The sequence below is a fragment of the Belonocnema kinseyi genome, chromosome 1 (genome assembly GCF_010883055.1).
Source record: "Belonocnema kinseyi isolate 2016_QV_RU_SX_M_011 chromosome 1, B_treatae_v1, whole genome shotgun sequence".
In the NCBI taxonomy this organism is placed as follows: Eukaryota; Metazoa; Arthropoda; class Insecta; order Hymenoptera; family Cynipidae; genus Belonocnema; species Belonocnema kinseyi.
This window is the reverse complement of record NC_046657.1, coordinates 18,627,900-18,643,511: the sequence shown is the minus strand read 5'-3', so window position 1 is coordinate 18,643,511 and position 15,612 is coordinate 18,627,900. Positions and strand designations below refer to the sequence as shown.

The 15,612-nt window shown below is 27.1% G+C and overlaps 1 protein-coding gene across 1 annotated transcript in view; it reads left to right on the top strand.

Annotated features, from left to right (window-relative positions):
- Positions 1-13,164, top strand: part of LOC117169462 (CSC1-like protein 2) — a 62,540-nt gene extending 49,376 nt beyond the window's left edge. Inside the window, exons 10-12 of the mRNA XM_033355858.1 lie at positions 4,513-4,788; positions 6,898-7,131; positions 11,895-13,164. Coding sequence (XP_033211749.1) covers positions 4,513-4,788; positions 6,898-7,131; positions 11,895-12,107 — 723 coding nt within the window. The 3' untranslated portion in view covers positions 12,108-13,164. The remainder of the gene's footprint in view (positions 1-4,512; positions 4,789-6,897; positions 7,132-11,894) is intronic.
- Positions 13,165-15,612: the final 2,448 nt, after the last annotated feature.

Sequence of the window (15,612 nt, the reverse complement as noted above, 5' to 3'; positions counted from 1 at the left end):
CACTCTCGCTTTCGTTAGCTCGCTCACTCGCTTACTAATAAGTCCGAAATTGCGCTATCGCAGGAACTAGATATAAGACTTTATGTAAATAGTTGTAAATAACTGTATATATAGAAAGGATTAGATTGTAAAAAATATATAGATGTAAACGGAAAGATTGTAAGGAATGGAAGTCATGTAAACCCTTAGGGGACACATTATGAATAAAGAAGAACAACTGAAAATTCTATTGTTGAAAGTTTAAAAAAATAGAATTTTCAACTTTTGAAAACTGAAGAAAATTGAATTTTTGAACTACTGAAAATTCTTTTCTTGGAAATTTAGATAAATTAAAAACTGAATTTTAAACGGTTAAAAATTGAAAAAAACTGAATTCTCTACTGTTAAAAAGAAAAAATTATAATTGAATTTTCATCAACTCAAAATTAAATGTTTGAAAAATGAATTTTCTATGGTTAAAATTTAAATCAAGTTTATACTCGAATTTTCAACAACTGAAAATTCTATTGCTGAACATTTAGAAAAATTGAATTTTCAACTGTTGAAAATTGAAGAAAATTTATAACTAAATTTTTAAGAACTGTGAATTAAATGTTTAAAAACTAAATTTGCTATGGTTGACAATTAAAGAAAATTTATAATTAATTTTTAACAACTGAAAATTGAGAAAAATTGAATTTTCAACTGAAAATTAAGTGTTTGAAATTTGAATTTTCTATGCTTGAAAATTAAAGAAAATTGATAATTGATCTTTTAACAACTGAGAAATAAATCGCTAGAAATTTAGAAAAATTAAGAACTAAAGTTTCAACTGTTGTAAATGCAAGAAAATTTGATTTTCTACTGTTGAAAATTAAAGAAAATTAATCATTGATTTTTTAAACTGAAATTTAAATGTTAGAAAATTGAATTTTTTGTGTTTGAAAATTAAAGAAAAATTATTATTAAATTTTCAACAACTTTAAATTATAAAGTTCAACTCAATTATATTTTTTTAACTTTTAAAAATTTAAGATATTTAAAAAATGTATTTCCAACTGTTGAAATTTAAAGAAAATTGAATTTTGAACTATTGAAATAGAAGGAAATAAAATTTTCTACTATTGAAAATGAAATTTATGATTAAATTTTAAGCAACTGAAAATTGAATTTGCTATAGTTGAAAATAAAATAAAAATTATAATTGAATTTTCAACTGAAAGTCAAATGTTTTTGTAAATTTAATTACCAATGATCAGTTGTTGAAAATTTAATTATAAATATTATTTGATTTTAATTTTATTATTTGATTTTTCAATTGTTGAAAATTCAATTCTAATTTTTCTTTAATTTGAAACTATAGGAAATTCAATTTTCAATTAAATTTTCTACTCTTAAGAATAAAATTTATAATTAAATTCTCAACATCAGTTTGAAAATTCAAATATTTGGTTAAAACTTTAGCTGTTTTTGGTTCAAGATTAGTCTTTTTTCTTTGAAAATAATTTTATTTGTTTAAAAGTTCAATTGTATAATTGTAAATTAAATTATTTTGTTGAAAAATCCAGTATTTTGTTTAAAAGTTATCTTTTTGGGTCGAAAATTCTACTGTTTAATTATTTGTATGATACTTTAATTATTTTGTTGGAAATCAAACTATTCTCAACAAAGCAATTGAATTTATGGACTAAAACTTTCCAGGTTTAAAAGTAAACTATTTTCTAAAAATTCGACTTCCCAGATTTAAAATTTAACGTTTTGATTAAAAATACAAATTTTTTTGGTTGAAGTTTAATCCTTTTTGTTTAAAAATGCAACTATTTGGTTGAAAATTTATCTTTGTAAGTAAAAAATTCATGTTATTTGGTTTAAGATTCAAATATTTTGATGAAAATTCCAATATTTTGGTGAAAATTAACTCCTTTGGGTATATTTTATTTTATTTTTCGTTTGAAAATGCCATCGTTTGTTTAAAAATTCAACAATTTTCTCAAACATTTGACTTTTTAGCTTAAAAATTCAAACATTTGGTTTGAAAATGCTACTGTTTTTGGTTTAAGCTTAGTCTTTTTTATTTGAAGATTATTTTTGTTTGTTAAAAATTCAATTATTTGATTAAAAATTCGATTCTTTTGTTGAAAATTCGAGTATATTGTTAAAAAGTCATATTTTTGGGCCAAAAATTTAACCGTTTTTGTTGACCATTCTCCTATTCGCACAGAAAGTTCGTGTTTTTGGATTTGAATTTTTTTTTGTTTTCTAGAAAATTCAAGTGACTTTTAAAAATTAAATTATTTGTCTGAAAATTTGTGTACTTTGAAAAAATTCGCCTTTTGGTTTGAAAATTCAACTATTTTGTTTTTAAAAAATCATATATTTCGTTGATAAATTTTATTTTTTGATAGAAAAATAATCATTTTATTTGAAAATTAATTTTCTTTTTAAAAATTCATCTTTTTGTTTATAATTTAACTGTTCGATTTCTAAATTCATCACTTTGGCTGAAAATTGACATATTTTGTTGCAAATCCGTTTTTTGTTGTTGTTGAAATTAAATTTTTTCAATTGAAAATGTATTTTTTAAAGTTTTAGTTGAAAATTGATCTTTTCTAGTAAAAAATCCATACAATTTGGATAAAAATTGTTGGTTTTTAATTGAAAATTAAAAAATTATTCTTTACCGTTAAAAAATCAAATATTCCAGTTAATTATTTATCATTTTGTTCTAAAATTAATCTTTTAGCTTGGACAGTACATTATTTGGTTGATAGTAAAAAACACTTTTGATAAAAATTACTTTTTTATTGTAGAAGATTCATCGTTTTGATTTAAAAAAATTCCACATGAATATTTCATAATTTTATATAAGATTTAATGTCTTTGGTTAAACATAATTTTACGACCAAGAATTTAATTTTTGGTTGAAAAATTATTATTAATCTTCTTGTTAAAAAAATAATGTTTTGAGTCAAAAATTAAATCATTCTGGTAAAAGAATCAGCATTTCACTTCAAAAATCATCTTTCTGGTTTGAACTACAACTATTCCAGATAAATGTTATTTTTATTATTTAAAATTCATCAGTTTGTTTGAAAATGTAAATTTTTTTTAAGTTAGTTTTTTTTTTAAAGTAATTTTTCTAACAGAAAATTTAACTTATTGTATTCAAAAATTCCATAGTTGTAGTTGAAAATTTATCTGTTTGGCTAAACATTAATTTTTCTGACTTAAAATTTAATATTTAAGTTTTGGTTGATAACTTATCTGTTATAGTAAAAATTATTATTATTTTTTTTTTTAAATTCAACTATGTCAGTTGAAGATTCATTGTTTTAGTTGAAAATTCTTCTGTTTGGTTCAAATTTAATTTCTTCAACTAAGAATGTTTCTATTCTATTTTCGGTTGAAACTTAATATTTTTTTTAGTTCAAAATTCAACTTTCTTGTCGAAAATCTGTCTTTTCTAATTAAAACTTCAACTATTTTGTTAAAAATTCATATGCTTTGTTGAAAAATTGTATTTTTCAGTTGAAAATCAATCTTTTTATATAAAAATTAATCTTATTGTGTAAAAATTCATAATTTTATTTGAAAATTCATCACTTTGGTTAAAAATTGAACTATTTTGTTTGAAGGTACGTTTCTTTTTTGTTGAACATTAATTTTTTCAACTGAAAGTTTAACTAATAAATTTGTTGTAAAAATTGATATTTGTTAGTGACAAATTTAGGTATTTTTTTTTTTAAATTAATTTATTTTGCAATATTTTACTCTGTTGTATTAAAGTATGGTTAGAATGAACGTAATGAATTAACCCTTAAAGTGCGTCGTGGGTGTTTGACACCCCAAGAAAATTTCAAACTCTTATCAACCACACTTAATTCGAAAAAATTGAGTAAGTGTCGCCATCTAGCTTAAGCTGGAGACACTAACTGTATGTTAAGTAAAGTCTGCTAACAGCAGCTGCTGAAAGTGGAGGTAAAAAAATCGTGGGGTGCAAATAAATATCTTTTTTCAAAGCACCCATGTTGCAATATTTTTTTAATGAAAGTACACTATTTCAAAAGTATAGTCATTAATTTTCAGGTTAAAATAATTAAAATTGCGTGACTTATGAATTTTTGAGTAAAAAAACCCATTTTTTCACTTTTTTCAATAATTTTTTTAACAAACTGAAAATAAATAAATGGCTATAAAATCAACTCTATCTGATAAAAGATACCTTGACGTATACCGGATAATTTTATTATGACAAAATATTTAATAGGGATTAAACAATACATGATAAAATTCGCTGGGGTATAAAACACCCACGATGCACTTTACCGTGATTTTTACCATGCATATGCACTTTGAGGGTTAAATTTTTGTGTTTTTCGGTAAATATTAATATTTTACTTTCAGTTGAAGCTGATTTTTTCTTGAAATTATCAATAAAGTAACATAAATTGCCTTGAGAGAAACATCTGCTTAAATCGGTTTAACTTTTATTTCTTTAGTGATTCGAATTTTGTATTTTCTTTCTGTTTTGAGGGTGCCTTTTTCGTGAATTACGTCATCACAGCAGCTTTAGTAGGAAGTGCCCTTGAACTTGTCAGATTTCCAGAGCTCGCCCTCTACACTTTTAGACTCTGTATCGCGAGAAGTCGAGCCGAAAGGATCCACGTGCGAAAGGCAGTCCTCTGGGAATTTCCTTTGGGCGCCCACTACGCCTGGCTTCTGCTCGTCTTCACAATGACCACCGTTTACAGCCTTGCGTGTCCACTCATCACGCCCTTTGGTCTCCTCTATCTGCTCATCAAGCATTTTGTAAGTACATACTCGTATTTATTTCATTTTAATCACAGAAATTCAATTTTTTTTTGTTAAAAATTCAACTGTTTGGTTGAAAATTAATCTGTATTAGTTCAGGATCCAAGTATTTTGTTGCAATTTTGGCTTTGTTGATTAAATCCAACTGTTTTATTTTACATTTAAATAAAAATAGGTTTTTTTCAATTATCAAGTATTATATTTTTTATTGAAAATTCAACTTCTTGGTCGAAAGTTGAACTACTTTTTTAAAAGTGGATTTTTTTATTTAAGGATGAATCATTTTGTTTGAAAATTATTTTTGTAAGCTGATAATTGAACTGTTTTATCAAAAATACAACTGACTACTTACAAATTAACTGTTTTGTACCATTTTTTTATTTAAAATTAATTGACAGTTTATCTACAGAATTTTGGATTAAAAATTGTTTTTTTTTTAATTTTACTGTTTAGATAAAAAAATGTAGGAACGAAAAATTATGGGCCGCAAAAAATTCAGGAATGACTGGGACTTCAATTACAAAATCGGGAATTTACCTTTGACCACAATAAAATTCAAGTTTTTATTATTTGAATAATTTTTGGTCAATTTAGAAAAGTGATTTCTACTTTATCTACCATCGCAGATTTTTCAGATTATCTCAGTTCATTGTAATTAAATCACAATTTATTATTCAATTTTTATTTATTTGTTTATTTAGAAATTAGCCTAATCGTTTGAAAATTCATCTTTTTGGTTAATAAAACTCAACTATTTCAGTTGAAAATTGATTTTTTTCTTCTTCAAAAGTCAACAATTTGAATGAAAATTTGTCTTTTTTAATTGAAAATTCAACTATTTCGTTGAAAATCCACATATTTTGTTGATTTTTTTTTTTTTTTTAGAAAATTATGTTTTACTTTGTTAGTTAATATTCTTGTTCAAGGATTCTTTTTTCCGGTTAAAAATACAAATACAAAATCGAATAGTGACATTTTTAGATGAAAAAATTAATCAGGAAAATTAATTTTTAATCAAATAGTGGAATTTTCAACCAAAAAGATCAATTTTCTGCCCGAAGAGACAATTTTTTAAGAAAAGACACAAAGTTTCATTTAAAAAATTGATTTTTAATCAGATAGTAGAATTTTCAATCAAAAAGACAGATTTTTTTACCAAAAGAGGCCAAATGTAAAATTTCAAATAAACAGATGAATTTTCAACCAAGAAAATATTCTATGTTAAAATAGGATGGTTAAATTTTCATTGAAAATACTGAATTTTCAACAAAATAAAATGTATTTTAACCCTTGTTGCACACACCTCGCTCCTGTGATTTATTGTGCACATGGGGTGTTTTCCACCGCAGTCACTTTGAAGGTGAATTACAGGGGTACTACTTGTGTTTTGGACTTAAAAAAAATTCCTGGGTATTCTTCAAAGCTTCAAAAATTGTGGTCCAAAAGGTTTCATAATGATATTTTTATATAAACATTTGATAAAAAATATTGAAGTTGAAAAACCCGAAAAAAGTACTCTTTTGACTTAAAAAATCACGAAAAATTAAATTTTTAATATTTTTTCAAAATTCTTGCGGAAGTGTAATCTCGAAACAATGCACTTTATAGAAAAAAATATTAGCTTAGTTTGACATTTCAAAAACTATATTTATTTCACTATATGAAGTCATGCATATTTGAAAAAATTTTTATTGTAACACATTTAAAAATAGAAGGATACAAATAATTATGCTGACACTTCCCTATTATTACTTTTCACTCACTAATAAGCAAAAAAATAATAAAAAATTAATCACAGAAATATGCATACTGTACACATGGGGTCGATAATACCCGAGAATCTCGGAACTTCTTCTTTGCATTGTTGCCAAGCGCACACAAAAGTCGAACGGGTGAAACTATGTACAGCGCCTTAAAGTAGAAATACTCGACTATACCTAGATGGCGGCACTGGTCTCAATTCGCATTCTAAGTATTCAAAAATCGCACTTGAAAATTGGCTGGGGTATATTTAACCCCATGTGCAGAATAAGGGTTAAAAAGAGACTGATGACTTCATCGAACTCGCCTACTCAAAAATGGTCAGATTTGTATTCTTTTGACCAGGTGGACAGACACAATTTGTGTTTCGCCTACGGACCGAGCGTGGGTGGAGGTCAATTAGCTGGAGCAGCAGCAAGTGCAGCAGGAGCTGCACCAGTTTTAGCACAAGCGGCCTTTTTAGCCTTGGGCCTTGTGAGAGGCGGATTATCTGCTCTCTCGGCTGTTCAACTTAGTGGACTCGCTGCCAGCATTTTGGGTCTTGTGACCGGCGCCACTTTGCCCTCTTCTAAGCCCAAGGTACCGTACAAATCTTTTCTGCTCTCTATTCTTCCTCAAATTTCTCTTATTCCTGATGAAAAAGTTTTATAGGATTTGATAAGAAACAAAAAAATATAAATTTTCATAAGAAAAATCTGTCCAAGTTCGATTTCAACAGTTTTTAAAATAATAAACTAATTATTAAAATAATAGAAAAATAAATTATATATATATATGAAATAATTTTTTTTTAATATAATAAAATAATTTAAAAAATAATTAAATAACTGTAAATATAAATAAATTATTTTCAAAGGGGAACGATAATTGATTTGTCAAAACGATTCTAAATCCGTTCAAAATTTTTAATTTCCCGATTTTATCGTTAACAATTAAACTTTTTCAATTCGAAAGTCTTAATCATTAGAAAAATGCAAACATCCGATTGAAAAATTTTAAACTATTTTAATTTATAAATGACATAATAATAATGATTTTATTTTAATCCATTCAATTTGAAATTTTTATTCAAGAAAAAGAATAATTATTTAATATTCAGCAATGTTTGACTGTTTATTTAAGGCAAATGAATTCAAACCGAATATTTAAAAGTAAACAATTTAAAACTGAATTGTTTGACATATTTTTATTGTTATTTAAAAAAAAAACAAATTAATTTCTAATTTATATTGTTGAAGTTTGGTGTTTAAATCGCAATTCAATACTTATTATTCGTAAAAAAATCGAGTAATTTTAAGAGGTATTTAAAAGTTTTGAAAAGATTGAAAATTAATTTAAAACTTGAAATGATTTCAAATAATTTAAGCGTAGTTTGCACCAACAAAATTCAGCTATTCGTATCGAAATTTCTGTGCAAATAGTCACAGCCGAATTTAAAATAAAATGTCGATTATTGCAGATTAAAAAAAAAATTAATCAATTCAAACTTCTAAAGAATTGTGAAAGGCTTCAAAAAAATAAAAAAAAATTCGGAAGATTCCTAGGAAAATGAAAAATAATTCTTTATTTTGAAATATGTATTATTTTAAAAGAATATTTTAAAAAACTTTAAAAGATTTCCAAAATTGTTAAAAAAGAATCTAGAAAATTTTAACGGGAATTTTTTCTTCATTCAAAACAGTATTAAACAGTATTAAAAACTGAACAATAATTGTTTCAGTCTAAATGATTACATTTTTAATCCTTTTAATTTGAAATTTTTTATTAAAGAGCTTTTAAACTTTTAACGTTAATTTTTTTTATTGCTCTATATAAAAAAAGTTAAATTTAGCAGCGAAATTGTTGAATTTTTGTGTATAAATAATAATTGAACACTTATCATTAGTAGAAAAAATTTGAGTCCATTTAAGACATATTTAGAAGTTTCAAAAGGGTTCAAAATTAATTTAAACTGATAACATGTAATTTAAACGAAACGTGTGAAAATTTTTTTCAGAACCTCTAAAAATATTTTAAAATTAATAGAATTTTCCTACAATTTTTTAGAATATCCTGAAAATTAAAAAAAAAAACTTTTATAATCTTCCAGGGTCTTTTTTTACAATTTTAAAAATATTTTTAAATATTCTGTTAAAATAATTTCTCAAAATGAAAATTCATTTTGAATTTTCCTATAAACATTAAGACATTTTTTTATTCTTTTTGAGCCTTTCACAATTCTCTTTCTCAAGATTTGGAAATAAAATAGTGAAGCTTTATAGGGATGCTTAAACTATTTAAAATGAAAATAATTCAAGTACTAATTCAAGAACTTTACGTTTAAAAGGATTTAAATTTAAAATTTTAAAATTTTCTAACCTGAAAATTTGAATTTGAATTTGAAAATTTTAAAGTTCATTGAGTCGTTCTTTAATTTAGTGTAATGAAAATTTTAACGTGAATTTATATTTTTGGAAACTAATATAAATTTTTGAAATCTATCATTTATGAATCTTCAAAATTCTGAATTTTGCTCTATTGAAACTTTATAAACTATTTTTGAAATAACTTCAAAAAATTTAATTTTTAAAGGACTTAATTTGAAATTTTTCAATTAAGAAAAAGAACAATTATTACTTAATATTTAGAAATATCTGACTGTTCATTTAAAATCAGTAATTATAAATTTAATACTCAAAACTAAAAAAAAAACTTAAAAATAAAACTAAACTTTGAACGTAACAATTTTATTGTTCCAAATTTTATAATTTTATTATTTCAAATATTCGACAAAAGGTTTAAGTGATTTCGCAAATACATCAATTATTTCACAAACACTTTAGGTAGATTTTTGAAAAAATTCAAACTATCTAATGCATTTCGTCATTCGATTTCAGAGGGGTGCAAATCAATAAATTGTCCCTCTCTAAGCGATTTCCGAGGGTGGCATTGCGCCTTGTGCCATTATGAGCTCAGTCGCCTTTGTTTTAATGAGTGTTCATAGAAAAGTGTAAGAGTTCTCGATGGATAGAGCTGGCTAAAAACTTTCAATATTCTAGAACTAAATTCTACAATCCAAGAAAAGATTCTAGAACTTAATTCTGAAACCTTAGAAAAGATTCCATAACTAAATTCTATAATCTATAAAAAGATTCCAGATCTAAATTCTAGAATCTAAGAAAAGATTCTAGAACTAAATTCTATAATCTAAAAAAAAGCTTTTAGAACTGAATTCTAGAATCTAAGAAAGCATTTTCGAAATATATTTAATAATCTTAGAATTAAATTCTAGAATTAAAATTATTTCTTGAAAAAAAGATTCTACTCCATCTTCACTCCATTGGGAATCGAACCACAAAACTTCTGATTTCCGGTCAGGTGCTTTTCCTATTAAGCTATTAGAGGGATCAGAATAAGAACTCTTAATTAAAGAACATAACGCTAACTTTCAGCTAGGTACAAGTAATTATTAAAAAATTTCTAAATTTATCTGTTATATCATCATAGATTGTACCTTACCGACAGTAGATTAACCCTCCAAACCATAAAGGCAGAAAATCTACACAATATCGATCAAGTTAAGAATCTTCAATAACAGCAAATTCTTAACGTCTTAATAAGACTAGATGGAAAATAATATTTTTAAATTAAAATTCAAATTATTTCTTGAAAAAAGCTCCTACTCCATCTTCACTCCATTCGATTCCCAATGGAGTGAAGATGGAGTAGATCAGATAATTAAAAAAGATCTGACAATGATTTCCCAAAGATTTCAACAATTTAGTATAAAAATTTTTTTTATAAAGATCTAAATAATGAACCAAAGATTTCTAAAATTTCATTAAGATTTCGGATAGATTAAAAAATTTCACATTGATTCCAATGCTTTTTTAAAGAATTTAATCTCTTCAAAAATATTAGCAAACATCTGAAATATTTCGCAAAGATTTCTGATATATTAAAAATATTTTACAAAGATTTCAATCGTTTCTAAAAAATTTGAATAATTTCAAAAACATTTCTAAAATATTTCAAATGTTCGACAAGAGATTTAAGTGATTTCGCAAAGACATCAATTATTTCACAAACATTTCAGGTAGATTTTTGAAAAAATTCAAACGATCTAATGCATTTCGTCATTCGATTTCAGAGGGGTGCAAATCATTAAATTGCCCCTTTCTAAGCGATTTCCGAGGGTGGCACTGCACCTTGTTCCCCCCTAGAGCTCAGTCGCCTCTGTTTTAATGAGTGTTCATAGAAAAGTGTAAGAATTCTCGATGGATAGAGCTGGCTAAAAACTTTCAATATTCTAGAACTAAATTCTAGAATCTAACAAAAGATTCAAGAACTTAATTCTGGAACCTTAGAAAAGATTCCATAACTAAATTCTATAATCTATAAAAAGATTCCAGAACTAAATTCTGGAATCTGAGAAAAGATTCTAGAACTAAATTCTATAATATAAAAAAAGCTTTTAGAACTGAATTCTAGAATCTAAGAAAATATTCTCGAACTTTATTTAATAATCTAAGAAAAGATGTTAGAACTAAATTCTAGAATCTAAGAAAATATTCTAAAACTCAATTCCAAGATCTAAGAAAATATTCTAGAACTAAACTCTAAGATCTAAGAAAAGATTCCAGAACGAAATTCTAGAGTCTAAGAAAAGGTTCTAGAACTAAATTCTATATTCTAAAAAAAATTCCAGAACTAAATTCTAGAATCTATGAAAAAATTCCTGAACTAAATTCTAGAATTTATGAAAAGATTCCAGAACTAAATTCTATAATCTAAAGAAAAATATTTTAGAACTGAATTCTAGAATTTAAGAAGAGGTTCTAGAACTTCATTTTATAATCTAAGAAAAGATTTTAGAACTAAATTCTAGAATCTAAGCAAATATTTCAGAACTAAATTCTAAGATCTAAGAAAAGATTCCACAACGGAATTCTATAGTCGATTTAAAGATTCCAGAACTAATTTCTAGAATCTAAGAAAAGATTATAGAACTAAATTTTATCATTTAAAATAAAAGATTTTAGAATTAAATTCTAGAATTTAAGAAACGATTCTAGAACTTTATTCTGTAATCTAAGGAAAGATTTTGGAACTAAATTCTATAATCTAAGAGATTCTAAAACTTTATTCTGTAATCTAAGAAAAGATTTTAAAACTAAATTCTAGAATCTAAGAAAATATTCCAGAACTAAATTCTAAGATCTAAGAAAAGATTCTAGAATCCAAGAAAAGATTCTAGAATCTAAAGGATCTATTGATTCAAGTCCTGTGCCAACAAGATTTAAATTAACTTTTGTATGGTATGTTATATTTTAGGCTTCTTGGCACGTTTCTATTTTTTTCAGGCCCACGCACCCAAAAGAGATTTAGCACCAGGCCAGAGTTTTGTGCCTCCAGTTCTGCGGAAAAGATTAAACGCCCCGATTCCAGAAGAAACAGTTTCAATCACTTCGAATCCTGCCGAATCACCTATGTCCAACAACGACTCAACGACGAGTTCTTCCCTTCAGGAAAGCCCAAAGCTCTACCAAAACTACAATATGGAACCTAAAGTTTAATATTCACTTCCTCAAATAATTTATTAATCCAGACCGATTACTCAGGATTGCCGGATAATTAAAACTTGTGCATTAGTGAAATATCTTAGCTCTAGGTGTTTCGTAAAAATAAGCGTATTTTGAAGATTCGCAGCGGGACGCATAGCGAATCTAAAAATTAAGGTTTCTTTACATTAAGATTTCCTCAAAATAATTTTTTTCAAATTATTTTATATGAGTATTGATCATTTTTATATGAGTATTTAATCGCAGAAAAGAATCAAATCATTATTGAGATTCTTAATTCATGAAGTGAAATCTCTGTTTTACAATTGAATTGTATTTGAAAATAGTATTTTATGAACATTTTTTTTATCAGATATTAAAAGAAAGTCAGTCGTCCCGAAAAAATGCAGAGAGCCACTGGAAACGAACGAGTGTTTCGTTATCGGAACTGACCTAGCTTCCCAATTAGCCAATTATACACATTTATTTAATTAATTATTATCGTTTGGCTTCCAGTGGTAGTCTCAGCAATAGATCGAATTTTAAAGACTCGGAAATATCAATTTGAAGGAAATTTAAATGAAAATTTACTTTGAATTAATATTTTCGAAATAAGCAATCTTGTTGCGATGTTGGCAGTTTTTAGGCAGGATATACGCGTCGCGTAGAGACGCTTTTTGTATATTTATTAATTGCTAAGGACTAAATTGGGAAATTTTATCAATTAATATCGCATAATCGTTCGTGATTATATTTTTCCATTCTTCTTTTTCTAACTTGTGGAAATTGAATAAAAATTGTTACATAACTTCTAATTAATCATTAATCATTCATATCCTTGTACAGTATTATACATTATATAATGATAATTATATAGGTATAATTAGTAGCTAATAAAGAGGAGTAATTAGGTTCAAAATGGTGAATTCTAATCATGGATTTAATCACAGTTGGTGGAATCGGCCTTCAAAATTTAGACCTTTTTTGCAAGTCGCTGATAAAAGAATATAGTTTCTTATCAAAAGAATGTTGTTTTATATACTTTTATCTTAATAAAATACATTTAATTGTACTTTTTCTATTTACTTTATATTTAACCTTTCAACTACACATTTCACCAAATTTTCGTGTATTTCATTTTCCAGCTAAGAAGAAGACTTTTTTTACAAAACCGTTAAATTTTCAACAAAAAAGTTGATTTTTAACCAAGGAGTTGAATTTTCTATGAAACTGTTGAAATTCTAAGCCGAAATAACGAATTTTCAACAAAAAATGTAATCTTCAGTAAAATCTTTTAATTTTCAACCAAAGATGGATCTTCTACCAGAAAATTAATATTTTGTAAAGTAGTTTAACTTTCAACCAAAAAAGTATTCGTTTTCAGGATGGCCACTATTTTTTAAATTTTTGTCTCCCGGCTTTCTCCCAGTTCTCCCGGTAGAAATTGGTGATTTCTCATGGTTTAAAAAATATACGTGATACTGTTGCGAAAAGTGCAATTTTTCACGTATGAGCAACCATAATAAGTAGGATGATAAAAATTTAATGCCTCATAAAGAAAAATGCAAAGATTTTATTATATATTTTGTAAAGGAACATGAACTCAGTGGGCACAAAATTTGGCAACATCTTAACGACATCGTTACGATATCTTTACGACATCCTATGTCCATGTCGTTTCGGTTTCTTTGCGATGTCGTAAAGACGTCGTCAGATCATGCGACTTATTTACGATATCGCAAAGGTACCGAAAGGGCATGGACATAGGATGTCGTAAATATGTCGTAACGATATCGTAAAGACGTCGCCAAATTTTGTGCCAACTGGGTTATTACTAGATAAATATACTGGTTGTCAAGCATAATTTGAAAAACATTAGGGAGAGATTTATCTTGGGTGAAAATGACCAATTTAGATTTTTCAATAGAAATGTTTAGTCCTTTAGATTTCGAAAACATCTGGAGAGTATTTAAGCTTTCTTGTAAGATTTTAATACATTCATTAAGGTGTTTAGAAGAGAAATATATGACAACCCTGGCAGACCGAAGTATCCGAATGGAGCCTCTACAAAGTACCCGTAAGACCCCATTGAGTCCCCATTTGGCTCTTTAAAAAAAAAACAGCAATATCAACTTTTAAATTGTTGAAATTCGGATTCTGCGTTAAAATTTGCATTAGAAACTCGCGGAATAATCGCAATACTTTTTCTTGCAGCGTTAAAAACTTTAAAAAATAAAATACCTGTCAGTTACATAGGCAGTGGATACCTCAGACAACAACGCTATGATGTAAGTGAGAGAGAAGTTTATTTTTAAACTTCGCGCGCAATATATTACTTGAGCTATTATGGATGCGCTTGAAGTTACCTTAAGCAGAAGTTATTGACATTTTAAAAATTGTTTACGCTGCAAAAAAAGTATTGTGATTAGTCCGTGAGTTTCTAATAGAAAATTTTACGTAGAATCCGAATTTCAACAGTTTCAAAGTTGATCTTGCTGTTTTTTTTTTTTAGTTTTTTAAAACGGCACCGAATGGGGACTCATTGGGGTCTTTACGGATACTTTGTAGAGGCTCCATTTGATTCCCAGTGGGCACAAAATTTGGCGACGTGTTTACGGTATCGTTACGGGATCTCCACGACATATGTACAGCATCCTATGTCCATGTGGTTTCGGTGTCTTTGCGATGTCGTAAAGATATCGTCAGATCATACGACTTATTTACGATATCGCAAAGACACCTTAACGACATGGACATAGAATGTCGTAAATTTATCGTAAAGAGGTGTTTAATATAGTGTAAGCTACGCCTCCCTCTATTTTGTGTCATGTATGCGCATGACGAGTAGCCACTGGCCGCGTTGGGGACTTTAGGTGTTCAGTCTCTCGAGAACCACCAAGCCGTGTACATCTCTAAATAATAAATATCGTTAATAGCAACCGGAATACATTTCTTATAACGTCCACAGTCTCCGCAGATCTCAGAAGCCTTCAAGTGCTACCAAGCAATGGTAGAAAATCAGACCGGAAGAAAAATAAAATGCCTACAGTCTGACAACGGCAAGGAGTATCGAAACCGGGAATTCGATCAATATCTTGAAAAATGTGGTATTACAAGAAGATTCACGGTTCCACATACTCCGCAACAAAATGGTATGGCTGAATGGAAGAACCGTACATTAATAGAGATGGCGAGGTGTCTATTAATTGATTCAAACTTGTCACCATCATTCTGGGCAGAAGCCGTATCAACAGCGTACCACGTAAGAAACAGATGTCCCTCTAGAAGTCTGGACGGAAGGTCACCCTTTGAGAAATGGAGTGGAGTACATCCCAATCTGTCTTATTTGAAAACTTTTGGATGCAAAGGATTTGCCTTAGATAAATCACCTAGAAAAGAAAAATTACAAGTTCGTGCTCGCAAGTGCATTTTTCTAGGTTACTCTCAAGAATCCAAAGGTTATAGAGTTTGGCTGACAGACGAATGTAAGGTAGAAATAACAAGAGACATTGAGCTTGTT